The sequence below is a fragment of the Rhinatrema bivittatum genome, chromosome 7 (genome assembly GCF_901001135.1).
Source record: "Rhinatrema bivittatum chromosome 7, aRhiBiv1.1, whole genome shotgun sequence".
Lineage (NCBI taxonomy): Eukaryota > Metazoa > Chordata > Amphibia > Gymnophiona > Rhinatrematidae > Rhinatrema > Rhinatrema bivittatum.
This window is the reverse complement of record NC_042621.1, coordinates 191,014,203-191,026,779: the sequence shown is the minus strand read 5'-3', so window position 1 is coordinate 191,026,779 and position 12,577 is coordinate 191,014,203. Positions and strand designations below refer to the sequence as shown.

Genomic DNA, 12,577 nt, shown 5'->3' with positions numbered 1-12,577 from the left:
GCTTTGAGCCACGTGGTTCTAAGTGTGCCAATCAGACCCTGGCTTGGGAGGGAGGAGGACATGCCTGCACTACTGCAAGTGCTGTCATACTGGCACTATGTAGATTGACCAATTGATAAGATAACTGTGATTTTAAGGACCATTTTTGAAGGTAACATTTTTCGACTTATACACGAGTATATACAGTATGTAGGATTATGCCAATCTGTGCCAATCAGGAAAGATATTGATGCCAACCAGCCCATTCCCACCATGCTGCTGACACAATGCCGCTATCCTCCAACAGCCTCCCTGGGCAGACAGCTGCCATCAATGATGGCCCAACATTGCATATGTCAGCACATCATTATAGCCTATCGCTGATGATGTATGGCAGGCTGCAAGAGGATGTTGGTGGGGCAACAGGCTGGATCCAATAGCAAATGCAGGCAAGGTGAGTGGGCCACAAAGAAGGAGAAGATGGATAGGTTTTGCCCATGGGCCATAGTTTGTCCTCTTCTGATCTAACGCGTATAATAATGTAATGCAATGTAAACCTCGAAGGACAAGGAACTCCCTTTCAGCTAGTGTACCTGTCCAACCTGTACTAATAATTTATTTGAATTTCAAAATTATTGTTATGTATGCGTAGGACAATAGATATACACATACTTTCTTCAGACATCTAAATATCCTAGGGAATGCATGCAACCTTGTGCTTAGACAGTACAGTGGAGCTCAGATGTGCTGATAACTTGTATGCTTCCTAAAGTGGTATTATTGTATAGAATGGAAGATCTCTTGAACTGCTCCCCTGGCCGCCGCCCTCCACCAACAAATTCAAAGTGTTGAAAAAGGCTATCTGATCTTCCAATATTGGAGGATTCCTCCATTCACAGAGATGGAACTGATGGCTGATGGGACTCCAACTACTCAGGATGCATTTATTCTGGTTTTTGACTGGGGGAGTTGCCTGATGGAAGATGATTACTGAGCTGCCCCTCTCAGCTCTTTCAAACATGTGCCCCTCTTTGATCAGTAGGAAGATGTAGTACAGAGAATTAAGGTGGAGAGTAAATTCTGATCTAAATCCAGGTGTTTGCTAGTAGGTGGGATTTTTGTGGATTGTGATTCAGAACTGCCAAGAAATATATCTGGAAATAAGTAATCCATAAGTAATTTTGAATTGTGATCATCAAAATCCCACCATAGCCTGACCATCTTGAATATTATTGTTAATGATGATGCAATCACTGGATATTTTTATGATTCAGACCTTCAAGGCCAATATTTCCTACTTTCTCATTAAGAATGGCATGCTGGAAAACGTCAAAACAGGCAAACTGATTAGCCAGTCTGATAGGCTGATTAAATCATTTTCAGTATATAAATCCCTTGAGTGCAAGAGGTACAGGAAGGCACTGAAGGTTTGAATTGATCCGTTAGTGCTTATACTGCATCAGCTGATTCTGATCATTCAGATCTAATTGATTCTGGTTCATCTTTAAGTTCATGTTTGTCATATATAATAATAATAATACAGCATATATAATATAACAGATATTAAACCCTAGGGTGAAAATGTGGTGTAGTAAGAAACATTCTTTACTGGAAAAAATGAATAAATATGTTGCTACATATTAATACATCTAGTTTATTTGTTATATGCCTACAGACAAAGATCTTGAACCATATTACAGTAAAGCAAACATATAAATCTATTTATATGTAATTTCATAATAATATCTTCTAAATAAAATGCAAATTGGATACGTAGATAACCAAGATAATAGTCAAACAACCCACCTACTATTCATATTATAAAGCAGGCACACCATTCTTTATTATGATCAAGGACTAACATAGCCTAATTTAATTCTTTATTCTGCAGGATCTGTGTTTAATCAGTAATGGTCTTTCTTCTGTTCCCTCAGAGGAGATTTGCACGCTAGTAATCACTGAAGTCTTTTCTGAAGATTCTGGGACTTTTACATGCACTGCAAGCAACAAATATGGCACAGTGTCTAGCACTGCTCATCTTACTGTGAGAGGTGAGAAATAAATGGCATCATTTTTTTTAATTTCTGAGGGTAACAGTGTCATACTACAAGTTTTCTCAGCATGCAAATTCTCTCTCTCTCTCCTCTGTACACTTCCAAAGAACTGCTAAAATGTGTCATTTCTCTATAGCATCACCAAAATGTGTCCCTTCCTGTATGAACACACCACCAAAACTCTTATCTATTCATTCATCCCCTCCTGCTTAGATTACTGCAACCTGCCTCTCATGGATCTTCCACTGAACCATCAGTTTTTACTAAGTCTATTCAAAATTAATCTATATGACTTCTCCTCCTCCTCCTCTAGTGCTACTATGACCATGTAAACCCTCTTTTCAAATCATTACATTGGCTCCCCATTCACTTACACATCCAGGTTATGCTTCCGCTACTCACTTAGAAATGCCATCATTCTGTAGCTCTTCAATCCCTCTCCTCTCTTATCTCCCCTTCACTCCTCCTTGTGATCTCTGTGCATCAAGTAAGCTGCGCTTATCTGTGTTCTCCAACCAACTCCTACCTCTGCTGTTTTCATCTGGCTGCACCATGTGCCTGGAGCAACCTCCCTGAGGTTCCTTCTCTGTCCATATTCAAGCTGGTCTCAAACTCCCTTTATTTGAGGTTGCTTTTAAATCTTAAACACTGGCTCTTCCTGAACACAGCCTTGTTGATTTTATCATGTTTACTGTAAAACAAGCATTTCCAGAAACCTCTTAACTGCCTCGTCTGTGTGTCTTGACTAGACTGTAAGCTCTATAGAGCAGGGACTGTCTCGTAGTTGTATCTATACAGCACTGCAGGCAACTAGTTGCATGGTAAAAATAAGTTGTATAAAGAAGAGAAGGAGGAAGACTAAACAGTGCAAAGCATGGTAAAGTATGTGGTGTAAATCACGGACATGCTTTGTCTGTTTCTTCGGGTTCATATTGATATTTGTTAAACTTATGAATTACCAAAACTGGTAATTACTGACTTACAGCCATACAATCATCAGCCCACGCAGTAGCTTAATAGTTCTGTGACTTTATTTTCATATGGAAATGAGGTTGCAGCACTATGTTCCCTAAGGACTCAATTCACCCCGACTGTTTTTTAGCACTGCGGCCAAAGGGCAGATATCTCAGCATATTGAAGGCTTGTGAAATAGCCTTGTTGTAAAGGGACTACTCAGGAGATATTTGTAATGTTCAAAAAGATATTTGGCACAGCTAACTCAAGATATTTCAGGCACAGGAGGTGAAGCCAGCATAGATAGTCCACTAATATCCTCCCCTGATTAAAAAAAAAAAAATGTACCACTCAGAACAGAGGAGTTCAAGCCTTTGCAGAGTGAGATACATAAGCAGCATATACTAAAAAAAGACAAAAGAAAAAGCAAACAAACTGTAAACTACCTGAGATCAAAAGTGCTGGAAAAAACCTTGAACCAGTAAGATATGAAAACTTACATGAAAGAAAAAAAGGTACACTGCATGAAGACAAAAGATAATGTAGCAAAAGAGAGCATACACTATAGATAAATGAGACTGCACTCACAGATCATGTGCATTTCCTTCACAAGGTGCATACAACCACAAGCTGCTCCTAAAAGACAAAATCAAATTGATAACAGAGCACACAGGTATAAAAGACAGAAGCACAAGTACCAGGCTGAAATATGGCATGCAAAAAAAAAAAAAGGTACAACAGCACCTGTCACACCAGCATGGCAGATACAGTATGTGAAAACAACCTTATAACCACATGCTAGCCTCCATGGAAGAAAAGACAAAACAGATAAAGAAAAATATTCATACACTGGTGACAACCACCCAGCCTCAAGTTACCCATTAGGGTTCTCCTCCAACCCTGAAGATTTCCTCATGTCCATGAATTCCTCTGGATGTAATAGAGAAGGGAGGTGCTCTATTCAAACAAACTTGTTCCAGGTCTCTCATCAGTCTTAGAGATGCAAAAAATAAAAAATAAAGACATTTTAACTGACAGCACAGCAAAAGTGAAAATGCCATGCCCCTATTACCATTCACTCTCATTCTGTCATCACACATTGGATACATCAACTACATGTGAGCAACCAAAACTTTGCACAAAAGTGTTTTGTTTTTTTTACCTAAACTAGTTTTCATTTTATTGGGATGAAGAGGCCACTCCCTGGCATGTCACACAGCACCAGAACATATCCAGGAGGATGAGCTAGAAAAAGGCTGACCCTGGTGGTGCATAGTGGGATGATTATCTCATTATCTCCAAATTCAGTAAGACAATGAGTAACAGTAATGTGTCTATCCAGCTTTAAAAAATAAGTGACAACCACCCCCAAAATGCAGTCTCAATCAGAAATAGGCAGATGAGTCCCATCTAAATAAATCACTGGAGGTTACAAAGATAGATAAGATCTCCAGACCTACTGCACCTCAGTCCTTGCTGAATTCAGCATTAGCTTGTGAGCCTGTATTTGTGAGGCTATTTCTTGTATACAGTAATTCATTTTTTGTAATTCATCTTCTCTCTTGACCAATGGGACTAATTATTTGAACATCATGTACAAATATAAATGGAATCATCTGCAAGTTAAGGATCAGCTAACCCAGGGGTTGAATATAGAAATTAAAAAGGGTAAGAGTTAAAGCTGAGCCCTATGGTACACCAAATCTAAGTGGCTAGGAGAAGAAGGTCAAACCTCCCATGGCAAGTTTCTGTTATCTATCCTTTAAATAAGACTCAAGCAATCTCAGGCAAATCCCTCATATCCCAATGGATCTTAAATGTTCTAACAAAGTTTGATGATCCACTGAATCAAATGCAATGGATAAATCTTCCAGAATTAGCGCAGCATCCACCCCTTTGTCCACAAACCTATGGAGACTATCTAACAAAGGGCTGATTCATCAAGGCATTTTCCCATAGACACAGAATGGGAGAAATGCCTTAGTGAGTCAGGCCCAAAGCCAGTAGATATCCTGTATTGGGTTAATTGAGCCACCAATTAAAGCATTTTTTGGAGGGGAGTATACAATTTGAATGGCACCAAGAATTGTTTGGAATTTTCAAAACCTTCTACAAAGTTCTATCTTTTCTAATAGTTATCTGATACTGTCCTCGGTGGAACAATGTTAACAAATTTATATTATGAGTTTCCTCGGATTACTGAACAAAAGTCAGTGAATTTCCTTTTGTAGCCCTGTTTTAAAGGGGAGAGTCCAAATACTTCAAGTGTGAACAAAATTTGATTTTCAGCACTTCGCTATTTGAGCTTTAGACTCTGTGGTGAGGGTCAACATGCCATTTTTACTTCTGGCAAGAACCAAAACCTGCACATCCAAGTTTCTTCCCAAGGACTGTAGTAAAAGAACAAGGTAGATTTGATAAATAAAATTTACAGCCACCTTTCAGACATTTTTCCAAGATATTCCAGTATAAATCGAAACCTCGTCATTTGAGGCATTTCACTTGTTAGAAGTAGCTGCACATCCATCATCATTCACCATGCACAGTAAGTACTTTCCCTGTTAATCTTCTCTGAGTCAAAGGAGCAGACTGTCCACTCTGATAAAACTCTGGACAGTACAGCAGGCAGATAAGGCAGAAGAGCTAGCAATCTCACTCTCTCCAAACACTAGCACAATTAGTATTATCCTTCCTCTGTGAAGGGTTGCCAGTGAAAGCCTATTCATTAGGGGTGTGCATTCATTTTAAACAAAATAAAAAATGTGGCAAAATACTCATGTGTCATTTCGTTTAAAAACTAAACAAATTCGCCACCCTGAATTTTTTTTTTACTTTCATTTGAGAAAGTTAGCGAAAAAGAAATGCTAACAGATGTGAAATGCTGCTGTTGCCTTCCCCTAAGCTTCTCCTTACCCATCCTAAGACCATGCTTACCCCATCTGTTTAAGTCTCCAATGTAGAAAGGGTCAGAAGTGATCTCCAGTTGCTCTTGCCTTGCCAACTCCCAATTTGAAAATAGCACTGGCTGGCCCCGAGGTCAATGCCATTTTCCTGTATGGTTGTATGAATGGCTGTACAACAAAATGGTAATATTTTTGAACCAGGAGCCAGCAGGCAGGAGCCACTGAGGATCACTTCTGGTGCTTTCTACATTGAAGACCCCAGAGGAATGGAGCTATTTCTTTTGGGATTTTTTCTTTTTTTTAATTAAATGTTCATTTTGGTTCAACAAATAAAACAAAATGAAATAAAATTTAAACAAACCAAAACCTAAATGTAAAATAAAAATTCAAAATTCAAAATGAAATTACATTTTTTTCCATGTACATTCCTATTATCCACATAACTACCCATCAGTGGTTATAATCAGTGGGTGCTGGAGATAATCCACTCCAGCTGTGCTTTGGACCTACATTGACCCTTTGGTATAGTCAGTTTGATCACGCAGGAACTTATTAACCTTTGATCTCTAGTTTCCCCTTTGAATTTATCCACTTGGTCTTGTATTTGTTCCATCTGTTTATCCAATACCTCTTTCTGTGTGCCCTCCTGTAATGCTTTCAATTGTATATCCAATTCCCCCTGTATTGTATCTAACGTCTGTTGAGTTCGCTCAATTATTAGCACCATTAAGTCATACGAACATTTATTTAAAACCGCATTCCATTTCTGAATAAAATCCTCTTGGTCTGCATATAACAATGGCTCCTTTATTATGCGCAGGCCACGCGGGATTCTCTTTATTTTCGAGACATCTTCATGATCTCCCCCTGTCCTGCTCTGGCCAAGCAGTGAGCAGCCCGTGACAATTTGCTGAAACTGCAGTTTATGCAGACCATGGGTCCTGTAACCCCCATGGAGCGAGTTCGCTGATGTTATTTCATTTATTTTGTGGTACCCAAGAAGGATGATTATTTCTGTCCTTTACTGGATCTGTCTGTAGATCCCTCAATTTCAAATGGAAACTCTGTGGTTTGTTCTCACTGCATTATTCAAGGGAAAATCCTGGGCTCACTGGAACTGTCGGAAGCCTACCTGCATATTCCCATTCGGTACAGGGATCAGAGTTATCTACAGTTTTGTATACTTTGAGAACATTTTCATTTCCAAGTGTTGCCCTTCAGTCATATGACTACACTGCAGGTTTTTTCCAAGGTGATGGTCATGATGGAAGTGGCCCTCTGGCGCAAGGGGACTACAGTCCATTCATATCTCAATGATTGGTTGATCTGCACACCTTATTATGCGGTGGCGGAGCAAGGGACTTATTCAGAGGTGCTGTTTTTAGAAAGCTTGACTTCGGTTAATTTTGCCAAAAATTCCCTTCAGCCCATGCAGTGCCTAGAGTACTTGGAGGTACAGTTTGACACATGGGTGAGACGAATGTTTCTCATGGATGACAGGGTGCGTAAGATACTCATTCCGATCCAGGCTTTTCTGGTGTTCCTGATCCCTTCCATGTGGGATTATTAATATGTGCTTGGCCTGATGGTGGCGACACTGGCCTGATGCCATGGGCCAGAACTCACATGCACCCTCTTCAGATGTCTCTCCTGAGGTGATGGTCCCCACAGTTGCAGGACTACAGGGTTCAGCTCTTGCTGAGAAGTCGGTGCATCAGTCGCTTTGTTGGTGGCTGGTTCCCTCCCATTTGTTGAAGGAGTCAGCCTAGTCACTCCAGCCTGGATCTTGGACATGAAAGATGTGAGCCTCTTAGGCTGGGGGGCTCACTGACAGGATCAGATGGCCCAGAGGAGTTGGTCTCCAGAGGAGAACTCGTGTTCCATCAACCAACTGGATACCAGGGCAAGTCAACTGTCTGTCCTTGCATTTCTCCTAGTACCCCAGAAGGGTCTCTTGGGTCCTCTTGGACAACGCCACGGCGGTAATATATGTGAACGGGGGTACCCAAGTGTAAAGGAGTCCCAGTGGAGATGTCCCTCCTATTCCCATGGGCAGAGAAGAATATCCAGCTACTTTTGGTGGAGCACATTGGCAGCCAGGAAAATGTCCAGGCCGACTTTCTCAGTCTAAGCCTGCTAAAGCTTGGGGAATAAAAGCTGAGCTCAGATGCCTTTCATGGGATTTGTCACAGGTGGGGTCGACCTCAGGTAGATTTGATGACCCAGCGGAATGCGAAGGTGGACTGTTTATTCAGCCAAAGAAGAGAGCAAGAGACAATGAGGATCGATGTCCTGGTGCAGCCCTGGCCAGAGAGGCAGTTCTCATACGTCTTTCCTCTGTAGGTGCTCAAGGGCAGACTGCTATGATGCATAGAGTCAGAAAGCAACTAAGTCAGTCTTGTGGTACCAGACTGGCTGTGCAGAACTTGGTACATGGATCTACTCTGGCTTCAGGTAGACCAGCCCTTCCACCTCCCAAAGGCATGGGACCTATTGGCTCAAGGGCCTATTCTCACGGACAACCTGGCTCCATTCTGTCTTACAGCCTGGCTTTTGAACGGAGATGGCTCCACAAGGAGTATTCTTCAGCAGTAATTGCCACGCTATTGAAGTCTCGGAAGTGGTCCACTTCCTTGGCTTAGATTTGAGTCTGCTGCCTATTCAATCAGTTCTGCAAGTCCAGTGCAGAGTCTCCCTGGTGAACTCCTGTACCTTGTATCCTGGCTTTTCTTCTGGGTGATCTGGATAAGGGACTGGTGCTGAACTCTTTGAAGGTGCAGGTTGCAGCTCTAGCCTGCTACTGGGGGCCCATAGTGGGGCGCTCCATAGAGGCTCATCTGGATGTGTTCTAGTTTTTGAGGACTGTGAAAAGGTTGCAACCCATTATCCCCTTATGGAATCTAAATCTTGTGTTGCAAGCCCTAACACGTGCTCCCTTTGAAACTTTGAAATAGTGTTCTTGAAAAATCTGGCCTTAAAAACACTCTTTTTTGGTTGCTGTTTACTCTGCCAGATGGGACACAGAATTTCAAACCCTATCATGTCAGTGCCCTTTTCTAGTGATTTTGTCAGACACTATGGTCTTTTTTCTGATGCTGTCTTTTCTCCCAAAGGTAAATTCAATCTTTCATGTCAATTACATGGCTTCTCTCCCGACTTCCTCTTGGGAGGAATGTGGGCTGGAGTATTGGTCTCTTAGATGTTTGGATGTGCGGAGACTTGTCCTCAGGTATTTGGAGGTCACCAATGCAATCTGCAAGTCAGACAGATTGTTATTAAGGAGATGATTGAGTCAGCTTAATTGCTTAAGGACATGAAGCCTCCAGAATTGGTGCGTGCGCACTCCACCTGCGCTCATTTAGCCTCTCGGGCAGAGGTACATGCCTTGGCTCCAGCTGATATTTCAGGGCGCCTACCTGGTCTTCACTGTATTCTTTGTGAAACATTAAAGGTTAAATGTGCTAGTGTGGGAAGATATGGCGTACGGTGCGGGGATTCTGCATGCAGCCCTCGCTTCCCTCCCACCCGGGAAGATGAAGCTTTGATACGTTCCACTCATTAAGGCCTAGAATGGTGTAGCAGAATGAGATGGAAGGAGAAATTTCCTTACCTGTTAATTTTCTTTCCTTTAGTCCTGCTAAACCAGTCCAGGACCCACCTGGGAAATGAGGCTGTATTTTTTCAGAATGATTGCCTTAATTGTCTAGTTGAGGTCTTTGGCCTGTCTCATTGTTCAAATTTAATTCTTTTTGCTTTCTTCTATTGTAGGTTGCAGAAAAACTTCTTCAAATATGATTATTCCTCAGTTGCTGGGGTCTAATCCAAAGCTATGTCAGAAGGATACTAGATTCCTGCTGCTAGCACCACCTCCTAAGTAGTGGCTGTGATGTCACAGAGGAAAACAGTGTTGTCTGCCTCCATCTGCTGCTAGGGGGAAATAATTCACTCTTTAAGGCCTGGGCTGGTATAGCAGGACTAATAGAAAGGAAATTAACAGGTAAGGAAATTTCTCCTTACACCACACATTTTTGCTTATTGCACCATTTCTGTCATTCACTGTAAAATACTTTTCCATTTTCACAGTGTTTTGTGAAAACCTAAATTATAACTTGACACATTCTGAATGTGTCAGAAGACTGAAGTTTTACATAATGTAAGACTTCTTCCATTTCTTGCAGTAGTAGTTTTTAGCAGTTGTTGTGCAGATTAGTTTGTACACCCAAAAGTCAAAATCATTTCCATGCAGCATAAGCAGATGGGAAACACTTGATTATAAGTAGAAGTCCAGCAGCAATGACTGGTTACCCACTGACTCCTTGAAATCACATATTAACATGCTGCAAAATCAGCACTTATTCGTAGCTGTCACCTTATGTGCTGCATAGACAATGTAAATGTGACATTCCTGTCTCATTACTGAACTGCTTTGTATCTCCATGGGGCCCTGTAACCCATTACACTGCCAGACAGCAGCATTGTGGAGAGAATGTGGTGAGGTGGCTATTGGCCCATGATTTGAAACTATTAGTGAAAAATGATGAGATGTCAGCAGCTGCAGTTATTTTATTGTTGTCTGGTTCAAAGAAAAAGTATATGAAATGCAAATATTTTTGTAACTCCATTTCCAGGGGGCCATAAAATAATTTATAGATCTCGGGGCCAATTTCAACTCTAAACTCTCTCAATCTATCTTTTTGACTCCAGGGCCGGATTCTTTTACTGGGCTAGGGGGAGGAGAAGAATTTCTCCTCTAAGATCCTGGGTAGCAGAGGTGATACCGTAGCTTAACCTGGGAGAGGTAGAAGTTTTCTTTCTCCTCTGTGAGAGATGTGAGTGGACACTCACACAGGAGACTCTGGGTGAGTGTCCAAAAAAGAAAACTTTACTGTAGAAGTTCTGGCATGAATAAATGGCACAGCTCACATCAGCTCTTAGCATAATAGATGGAATACAGTTCTCATTCTCTTCTCTGTATGTGCAAGGGTTTCTCTCCTTACCAGGGCAAGGGACACACCCACCCTCCAGGGCTTTGATAAGTAAGGTTCCCAAGTGGGCAGAGGTATTCTTGTTTTGGGCAGAAAAAAAAACCCCTCTCCAAATTGGCAGGAAAATGGTAAAACTCAGTCTTTGCACAGAGTCCAAAATTCTCTTCCCCATGGTGAAGATTCCTGATGGGGATCCTTAGAACATCGTCAGATTTGGTCTTACTCACAGTTCTCCAGCAGGTCTTTCTCTCTGTCTCTTTCTCTTGGGATCCCTCAATGGGAAGAGCATCCAAACAGGAATACCATATCTTTCTAGATGTTCTTCCTTCAGGACAGGAAGGGGGCAGCATCACCTTCCTCCCAGATCTCCTACCCAAAAGTCTTTTTCCCCCAAACTGAGTCCAAACACCAGAAGCCACTTGCAGCAGGTTTTACCACCATTCCTCTGTCCTTGAGGAGGGTGCAAAGGGGCAGGCCTTCTCTATCCTGGCCCTCCCAGGAAGAGACTTCCGTGTAATCTCTCTCCAGGCCAAAAACCAGGTCTTGCAAGGTTTCTTACAACCAAAAAAAAACTGGAAAATCCCAAAGCAACCCGGAATATAGACCCAACAAGCCAAGGTGTGGACTGGAGAGACAGCTTCCCAACTTTTCCCCACAGACTGCAGGCAGATGATACGTGAGCCCAAAGGTAGGCCCAAAATCCAACTGAGGCAAAAACTCCTAAACTTCCTTTAACTTCAAAAATCAAGCTGCACTGCCTACCCTTGCACTGCTGCAAGCTGCTTTTATACCACAAGGGGAATAGCCATCCCAACTCCTTCAAAGGGAGGGGCTGTAATGAACGGTGCCTCCCCTAAATTACTAACCTGTCTGTCCTAGCTCAAAGAGTTACTAAGGCCAGACTGGTAATGAACCCAAAGGGTCATTACATTTGTAAATAGGTGTTAACTTTATGTTTGCAATTGTAGGAGAAACTTTTATAAAAATTCTTCAATTGTCTTCATTTGTACAATTGCTTTTAAGGTGACCCTGAAAGTGGTTAAATTACAGCCAGCCATGACATGATTTGCAAACATTGGATGAACCAGCGGTGAAAGCTCTTTAAAAGCCAAGCACTAGAACGTGATTTATAATTGTCTTTAGGCACTAAAGAAAGAATGTGGCTTTGATTTTTGATTGGTTTACTAAAACAGTAACGGATATGCACGTATGTTAGAAGCTTCATTGGACTAAAAAAATGTTGTTAAACGCCATCTGTATTTGAATGTTCCTATATTAGTAGCCATGCACATTAATTAGGGAGCTAATTTTCAATGCTGTTTCCCTGCATAAAACACTGATTTATGCACGTAAATGGCTTGTTATAAAATTCACTGGTGTGCGATGCACATAACCAGATTACATGCACACTTTTATGCATACAAAAGACAAGCATTCTAGGGATGGAGTTGAAATGTACATACTTAAGGGTACGCGCATAAAATTAGCATATGTGGGTGTAAGTAGTTATTTTATAAACATCAAAAGTACACTCGTATTTTTTATCTTGTGCATAAATTTACGTATGCATTAAAGAAGTGTTCTCTGGCGGAGCCAAGAGGTAAGTGCTCAAGTTGCTATTTTATAAGGCACTTATGTACATTTGGCAACTTATTTGTGTAATTTTATACCTGCTAATTATCTTAATCAATTGATATCAGAC

General features: G+C 41.4%; 1 protein-coding gene across 8 annotated transcripts in view; it reads left to right on the top strand.

The window, feature by feature from the left end:
- Positions 1–12,577, top strand: part of MYPN (myopalladin) — a 389,049-nt gene that overhangs the window by 267,619 nt on the left and 108,853 nt on the right. For all 8 annotated transcript variants that reach the window (XM_029609689.1, XM_029609690.1, XM_029609692.1 and 5 more), the window contains one exon: positions 1,914–2,030. In XM_029609689.1, the coding sequence (XP_029465549.1) occupies positions 1,914–2,030 (117 nt within the window). The remainder of the gene's footprint in view (positions 1–1,913; positions 2,031–12,577) is intronic.